At 36.4% G+C, this 9,308-nt stretch overlaps 1 protein-coding gene across 1 annotated transcript in view; it reads left to right on the forward strand.

Annotated features, from left to right (window-relative positions):
* pbrm1 (polybromo 1) overlaps window positions 1–9,103 on the forward strand; it is a 66,765-nt gene extending 57,662 nt beyond the window's left edge. The window contains 4 exon segments of the mRNA XM_069937180.1: window positions 4,948–5,085; window positions 7,391–7,470; window positions 7,650–7,875; window positions 8,540–9,103. Coding sequence (XP_069793281.1) covers window positions 4,948–5,085; window positions 7,391–7,470; window positions 7,650–7,875; window positions 8,540–8,706 — 611 coding nt within the window. The 3' untranslated portion in view covers window positions 8,707–9,103.
* The last annotated feature ends 205 nt before the right edge of the window (window positions 9,104–9,308 follow it).

Below are 9,308 nucleotides of genomic sequence, written 5' to 3' on the forward strand. Positions count from 1 at the left end.
CCTTCAAAAAAGTGTACAGTTTTATAAATGTTTTGTGAATTACACAAAAATCAAAAACTATAAATTATATTCCAAACCTTGAAAGCCAAGCTAAAAAATAAAAGCTTTCCAGAGTGAAAAAATAAGTTGGTGCAATCAGTAGATATTTTAAAAAACTGATATTATATTTTAAAAAACTGACATTATATTTTTAAAAACTATGAATCATTGGAAATCTCACTTAATAATTGTACAGTATTTCAAAGTATGATGTTATTACATACTGTCCTAACCATTGCTAAAGGTTAACCACATGTACATGAATTTTTAATTCATTTGATGAAAATTGTGCATTGGTTGTAATCTGGCAATATTTTTTCCCTCATTGTTATCTTCCACATACAGAAGGATAGCCCAGTCATCCAATAGGAAAATTGCAGGAATAGAGTTCCTTGAAGTTATTTTCATCAAGTCACATGATTTCATTTTCTCCATTTCTTGTAACTCTTGTTATCAGACTGCAGAGTTGTGTAGGTATCTATTATTACAAAGGTTGTGCAACATTGTTGTTGCTGCAGAATGCTTCCACACTTGTTGACATTTTTTCCACTGTTTAGATCAGTGGTTCTCAACCACTGGTTTATATAAATAGCTTTTTTTAAATTCCAGCAATTTTCATCCACACTTGTGTATTTTAATCAATACTATCATTAAGAGTTGGCATCTGTAATTTCCAGATTTGCCTTTTCCTGTGTTTGATTAATACATTCATTATTCAATCACCAAATATAATTTAGCTTAAAAAGAGACAGACTTAATGTCTGAACAGTAACAATGAAGCTTGCAATTACAAAGCACCTTTCATGTATTAAACCAAGGTGTCTCACAGGAAGTTTTTTTTACAAGCAAAATTTGATAACCTTGCTACATAAGGAGACACTAGGGCAGACGAGAAAAAATAGTTAAAATGTTTAAAAGTGCTGTTAAGAGGATAGAAAATTTTACAGGTTGGGGATGAGGATCCTTAGAAGGATATTTTTACATTTTCATTTAAGTCCACATGGTAATTAGAGATAGACAGGAAACTTTATTTATGCAATAGGACCTTTGGTAACTGCAGGTGTTCGCTCCTCAGCTTATGATGAGATTACGTTCCAGCAAACCTATCATGTCTAAAAATAATACAAGTATAGCACATATTACACTGACAGCGCTATATCAGTTCCCACACTGATCCCACTGCCCCACTTTCTCCCGACAGCACTGTATCAGTCCCTGCAAGCTTTCCGACTGAACTAAAAGAAGTGATTGACCAAGGAGGCTTTACTGGAAAAATCAACGATGCTTGCAATTATCTTACTTTAACGTAGTACATGAAAGTAAATAATGACAGTCACACTATTGTACTATCATAACTTTGAAAAATCATAAGTCAGACCATTGTAAGTAGGAGAGCACCTGTAATGTGTTATTTCATTGATTAGAGCAGCAGCAAGGTCTTCCATTTTATTTCTTGATGTCACGCGATAATAACTATTTTGAATTCTTTAAATAAAAATATAGACAACACTTTCCTTATTCTAAAATATCCTAATTTCAAAGTATCATCTTCCAAAGCGTGAGCTGCGATATCCCAAATTTAGATCTCTTTAATCCAATAAATCAAACTCTGTGGCTGTAACTTTATGTAGTTTTAATTCATTGGTAGAACAGATAAACATTTTACATAGGTTCGCAACAAGACTTTCATAGCTCTAATTACTCAAAAGTTATCATATACAAAAGCAATAGCTAAAGACTGCTATAAAACACAAAGATATATACAGAGATACAAATTTAAAGAAAAATTTCTCATGCTCACACTTCCCTCACATCTTGTAGAATGAGAGCAAACCGTTAGCCTGGGCGGATATTATGTCATATTACATCATAGTCACTATGTTAACGCTATAAACAATAGTTCTCTTAAAGAGATTAACTAAGAATCAAAAACACAAGGTTTTAACCTTTACATTCTAGCCCATAATTATTATAATAGACATTAATGGCTAATATATAATAATTACTATTACAGGTGCACAAAGTAAATATACTAAGTGTAAGATTAGAAATCAAAACTTTCAGCTTGCTGTAAAAGACAGATTTTAGTAATAGGTCTATTTAAGTAACCAGTCTTGGTTTTAATTCGCACTTGCCGAACAAATCCTTTCTTGTCTGGAACTATATCTCCATTAGGCCATCACAACAGTTGTAAATAATCATGATCTTCTGATGGTACTTTTACTTGATGAAGCATCGCTTTAATATCTGAGCAATTATAATAAGCTTTTTACAAAATCTTATCAGAAAACCTATTAAAAGTACTGGTTTTGTAATTGCTGCAGATATTGAAGTAAGACCATCCCATAGTACAGTAAAGCCTCTGCTATCTGGCAACCATGGGGATTGTTAGATGCTGGATATGTGAATTTTCTGGTTGCTTAATGTGAGGTGTGCCAATTTTAAACCAGTACTTTTTACCTATTTATTTTCTGCAGGTTTTTTGGTGGTTGCTTGAATTCTGGATAACGCGTTTTACTATACCTCCTTATCAGAGCTCTCTGTAGCTGCTTTCAGGTGGAATCGCCTGGAGAATGCGGCTCCAGAGTGGCTGCGGGTGTCTGTGAAGGGACATTCAGGAGGCAGCGCTTAAGGCGATATTTTGCCACCTGAAAGGTCTGCAGCGGGAAGAGGTGCCGCGGAGAAAATGCCGGCTCCTGAGTCGGGGCAGGGGCAACCGTCTGACAGCCCTTCCTCGCTGCCTGACAGCTCCCTGGTACGGGTCTACGGGGCTGGGGCGGCCGGCATAGGTTGTCGGGGCTGGCTGGGGCGGCCAATGTGGGACTATGGGGCTGGGGCAGCCGGCGCGGAACATCAAGGCTGAGGTGGCCGGCGCCGACCGCTCCAGTCCCGCACCAGCCGCCCCTGCTGTGTAGTCCCGCGTCAGGGTGCTGTCAGGCAGCAGGTGGCTGACTGTCATCAGCCCGCCCCCTGTTAGGCATCTGAAAGCTGCTAGCTGCTTTACCTTGCTGCTTTCAGGTGCCTAGAGGGAGCACTCCAAAGCAGAGAATATACCTCCCCGAGGTGGGTTGAGTAAGTGCTCCTCGGGGACAGGTTTTCCGCTTTCAGGTGGTCTCTCGACAGCCGCATTCGAGTATTTTAGGCGGCTTTACATTCGGGAATTCTGGCCTCTTGAAAGCGGCTTGACACCAAGCAGGGAAGACAATACAACAATGGCTTGTATTTTAAATTTGGTTTCCCTCAATTCAAATCATCTCATGGATCCTCTTAAACTAGAAAGTTAGGATAATTCAACACAGAATAAACTGCATAATGAATATAATCTATAATTATTTCAGAACTTGCTCTTCCACTTGAAAATAGGAAGTTAGAGAAAACTAATAATTCCTTTTTGTTGTTTTTGGCAGGTAAATCTTCTGACTTGTTTTGAACATTGATTGTCTTGGGATTGAATCTCAATATGGTATATTTGAAGAGAAATGCAGGGCTTTATCTTAACAGGGTTTTTAAAAATTCAAGGAGAGAGAACTTCTTGAGAAGGAAATAGATTTTTATCAATTCTGGAGAAAAGTTGGTTAGTTAAATACATTGGCAAGTTTGTCCACATGCATGCATTTGGAGAAGAGGCTAAATCCTAAACTATTATAGGCACATCTTTGGACAGCATAAGCACAATTACTATTTGAAAACATAATTATATTTTCATCAAAAATTCTTGTATTAATTTGTAAACTAAGTAGTTACAATTCTGGGATTATAAAATTATCAGACCAGACCAAAGGTTACGCTCTCCCCCTTCTTACAGCACAAATATATGAAGTATCCTATAGCATGTGGAAAATAACAGGAAAAATTTAACTCTGGTCATCTACCTTCAATAGGAACTCTCCTCCTCCTTCTGAATTATGTTATCCTCCATATTGCCATTCTCCCTGTTGGCCCAGATTTGAGGATTCCTTTAAATAGACCTTTTTAACTCATGACTCTCACTCAATATTTGCATGCTATATTGCTTTGCTTCTCTGGGCGAGAACTTGAATCTGGGGTTTCCTTCATATCTCTGCTTTACATCCCAGAAACGTTTGAAAGGTTAATTGGTTATTGTAAATTATCTCTTAGTGTAGGTTAATGGCAAAAAAAAGTCAATGGGAGGTGGGGGGGGTTGATGGATGTATTGTGAAGGAGAATAATTTGCTGGGATGTGAGGAAGTAAGGAGAGGGATAGTGGGAATATGCCCTGGGAGTCAGCATAGACTGGATGGCCTGCATTGTTGAAAGTATAAGAGAAGATAAAATTATATAAAATACAAAAAGAAAATGAGTCATGTGGCTTAGCATAATTTTACAATGGAAATGAGTTGAAGGGACATTGTCCCTGTGGTTTCCCTCATTGGATGACAGGACTTTGGTATGTGATGGATAATATTCAGAGAATGGAGAAGACCCTGTCAAAGGTAGGTAATTTAATTTTTCAGTTAGAAAAATAAATTTTCTGAGTAGCTTGATAGAGATGTGGCACAACACATTTTAATCCTGTGCAAGTATGTAATAAAATGTGTGTATATCTGCATATTACCCTGTTATTTCATCACATACTAATCAAATCCATTCCTTAGTTGTACTTCTTATCCATTAGTTTGTAGTGCATGTTTCATTAGACAGTCCAAAGTTCCCTCTAAGTATTGGTGGATCAGAAAATAAATGTACCTGCTCATGGTTTAATAATCCAAAATTGATTGTGAACTGGTTCATTTTATTGGTGAATTTCAAAATATTATTATTGATCTAAAATTATTAATCTGAGAGATTTTTTCTCATAACATTAGCTGGTTTAGAGGGAACATTGATTAGACATGCATGTTAATTTCATCCTTGATGCATGTTTGAAATTTGTTGTTATCCTTTAAGGCATGATAGGTGGCTACCCACAAGGCATGCCTCCATTACAAGGCCCTGTTGATGGCATGGCCACCTTGGGCAGCATGCAGCCACTTCACCCTGGGGTGCCTCCACCACCCCACCTTCCCCCAGGCATTCAACCGCTGGGTAAGAACATCATTGCTCAATCATTATTTTGTTTATCATTTGTCATTCTGCTTTAAACAATCATTGATTCTAATCATGCAAAACAAAAGATGAGGAATATTTATTTGAATGCCATTTAAGTCATTTTTCTTTGAGAAATTTGGGTTAAATATTAGCAATATTATGACTTCAAACTGAATATTTTGAGCTAATTTCTCAGTAATTTTTTTCTTTTTGAAAGTATTGATGCATTTTTGACATGTTCTGTACTGTTCTGCTAAATTAATTTTAAGTATTTGCATCTGAGGTTTCCAATAGTTTCCTTTCATTCCAGAAGGATATCAATTTCTGATGAAACTGTGGCTTTAAAGATAATTAATTTTGTAATATTTTGAATTCAGTTTCTAGGTAAAACAACTTTCCAAATTGTCTCTCAATTACTTTATCTAACAATAATGTAATTGGGTTACTATTTCCTTGCCAAAGTGGCAACACAAGTTGACAGGGTAGTGAAGAAGGCATTTGGCATGTTTGTCAGGCCATTGAGTACAGGAGTTGGGGGGGGGGTGTGGGGATTGTGTTACAACTGTACAAGAGGTTAGTGAGACCATATTTGGAGTACTTTGTGCATTTCTGGTTGCTCAATTATAGCAAAGACGTTATTAAGCAGGAAAGGGATTCATGAGCATGTTGATTGAACTGGAGGGCTTGAATCATAAGGAAAGACTGAAGAGGTTGGGATTTTTCTCTTCATACCAATCAATCTGTAGCATCTGTAAGCAGCTAGCATACATGATTTTCCTACTAGTTCTTCAGGGGATCAGCACCAACAGCCATGGTTATTTGGCTCTTTAGGTTAAACCTCTTAAAGCATTACAAATATTTGCAAGGAAAACAGACCTAAGAAGAAAGCATTAGTCATTATGAAATCCAGTTTGGTTATGGAATTAATAACTGCCATTTGCAACCATTGTGGTTTGAATCTCTCTCTATCAAGGTTTAAAATAGGGCTACCCCAAAGGGTGTGAATAAAATTGGTGCTAGCTTTTAACTTGCTAGGTAGGGGAATAACTTCAAATGGATTCCATTGGTGCGAGAGCTGCCTAAATAGTCGCATCTTGCTAGTGTCTACCTTGTGTAATCATCAGTGATTTTTCTGTGATCCACATTATTGTACAAGATTCCTATCAGTAATCTGAAATATTTTAGGTTTAATGCATAATCAAAATCAGCCTGTTGCTCTCATTTATCCCTGATCTGGTAAATTTAGGAACATTCTTTAGTGTCAAAGGTATAAAAATGATCATGACCACATGCCATACCCTTCTCAGTGTTGTTAATGTTTTCAGTTTCCTTGGGGCTGGGGAGTGGTACAGAACTACAATAGATCCCTTTGTATTTTTGACCATTGGAAAGCTCTGCAAATAACTTCAGTAGAAAACCATTAACCGTGACATCAAAATGCATCTTTAGTTTAAAAACTTAAGGGTCAGTATTTCATGGAACTCGGAGCTTTATATCATTGAACATTTATTCTTTGGAATATAGTTTTATTTTGGAAATCATTTACAATGCCATTTCATTTTTCACTCATTTCTAAAATGCAAATCCATTTCATTGTGCTCTGAGGATACATCTTAAATCTGGTTCTATTTTTGCTCTTCTATAGTGGTGTGAAATGTATTACAGTATCTTCCTGGTTTCTACACTGGGCCGTGTGGACTTTGAGCTAGTAAAGGTACCCCATTCCTAGCTCATGTGCGAGCTGCCGTGAATCACCTGTCAGGAAGTATATGAGGAGATTTTATCTTTTTTTTCCTGCCTCCCTTAAAGAAAAACTGGATCAACCTCTCCACCAAGGATAAGGTTGAAATTGAGTGGCTTTGAAACCCAACTCTTGCAGTGCTCAACAAACTATCACTTTTTAAAAAATTCTTGCTAGTTAAAATTCAATGAAATGCAGCAGTTTTCTATTGGTGAGTAAATCTGGAGCTGGAATCTGAATAAGGAGTTAGTTAATTCAAATTGAAATGAAAATTTCTTTCACGCAGAGGCAGAATATTGACCTTGATTTATTGCATATAAAATATATTTTGAGAGGTAATGCAGTCTCCAGGTCAGGTTACAAAACTTCAAATGGTACCTTTGCTACCTACTTTGAGAAACTTGGCCATATTAAAAAATTATTGTAAAAATTTTCAGCACATTTGATGCATTATAATAATATGAAAAATCTTAAGAAGTGAGCATGAAAAGATAATTTGTGAATCTTTTGATCTTTGGTTAAATTTATAATCTCTTGAAATGTATTCAATTGGAACTCCAGGTGTTCTAGGTCAAAGTGTGACCACCATGGTGGGAGGTTCTCCAACTGTGACCACTACAGGAGCCCCATATGGCCAACAGGTAAAATTTATTCGATTAGGTGCTTTCTCAATCTAATGTTTACATTCATTAAATATAGTTTAGTTAATGCTGATCGTCAGACATTACATTGTCATTCAGACAGCATTCTTTAAGTAAGATCTAAAGGCAAATTAAAATGAATAGTTTTAATGTAATATTTACAATGGTAACTTCTTTAGATTGGTATTCATCCTAATCTTGGACCTCAGGGTCAGCAAGCTCCACCTCCATATCCTACACAAGTGGCTGCTCAACAAGCTATCCAGCAGCAGCCATCAACCCCAATGTTTGTGGCTCCTCCGCCAAAGACTCAGCGGTTACTGCACTCTGAAGCTTACCTGCGATATATTGAGGGCCTCCGTGCCGATTCTAACACCGTCAGCAAGTGGGACCAATCACTTTCAGGTGAGAAACTGTGCATGAAAATAATATAAATTATATCAGTCAGCAGAATTTTACAAAGAACAGCAAGTAACAAAGTCTTTAGTCAAAACTGCAATGGTCTCTTTACTTGCTGCATTATTTTTGGGTGTTATGTTTTGTGAACTATAAATTATTTTGCAGTGATTGCAGATTAACTTCTTTTTCCGAGGTATTTGTTAATTCTTCCTAAAAAATGAAGTCTCACTTGCTCAAATAGATAGTGATCGGTACATTAGTCTTGGTATCTTTAATTTTCAAATGGCTAAAATGATTTTGTAGGAAATTGGAAATTCTCAAATTCCCGGTGCCTTGGTATATCTGAGAGAAATCTGCTCGTAACAGCATCACAGTTTTTTCCTAATTCATCATGGCCTTCAATTAGTCATTCTAGCAAAACTAAATGTAGTTAACAGTGTTCAAACATGTATCCATTGAGTAAGAGGTGCCTAAACTTGTACATTTTATTGATTGGATTTTTTTTAATTGCAAGTCCTGCCTAGGAATGTTTTAATGCACTTTAGGGGTAGGTAATTATCTTCTGGATGACCATGCTGTGGCCTCTATTTTCAACCGTATCTGCTCAAATGGGCCTTGAAAGTAATATACATGTCCGTATTTTTTAGCTTTTCCTTGTATTTCTTTACAGCACGAAGGCAAGATGTCCACCTTACAAAAGAACAAGAGAGTAGATTGCCTTCTCACTGGTTAAAGAGTAAAGGTGCTCACACAACCATGGTCGATGCACTGTGGCGTCTGCGTGACATCATGCTGCGAGACACTCTAAATATTCGGCATGCTTACAGTCTGGAATAATGTATTAATTCCTGTTCCATTTCCGCCATTTATTACGATGCAAGAGTTCTGTGGAAAATGTGGCAGTGTAAAGTGTGTTTTAGTACCGATACCTATGGGAAAATAGTAGTACAATTTATTTTACTGCATTTCTTGTATGGTCAAATTGTATTTGTTTTTATAAAGACTTTTTAAATAAGATGTCACTGGATATTTCAATTTACTATCATTAGACTCTGGTATGGTCTTATGAAAAACCCTATTATATTTTTGCACTGATTCTATCCCTTGTATAGAATTCAGTTTCATTTTTTCACTGGTACTTTGGAGGCTGAGTATGCTTGCTCGGTATATTTGTGTTGTAATGAGACTAATTTGAACATTTTTCATTAATAAAAAGAAAAGTACATTAAATTAACTGATGTGTGGGATGGATTTTTGAATTGTAATGTAATACTGTATTAAATCAAAGAAATAAATGATGTAGATGTTCATGTAGGTTTATAACAAGCTAATGTTATGGGCCCAGAGGACTCCAAAACCCAGTAGCAATAGAAATTCACTAAGACAAATGGTTACTTAAACAAAAGTCATTTTTAATTTTCTTTAAACATAAAAACAGG

This window comes from Narcine bancroftii, chromosome 5, assembly GCF_036971445.1.
Source record: "Narcine bancroftii isolate sNarBan1 chromosome 5, sNarBan1.hap1, whole genome shotgun sequence".
Taxonomy (NCBI): Eukaryota; Metazoa; Chordata; class Chondrichthyes; order Torpediniformes; family Narcinidae; genus Narcine; species Narcine bancroftii.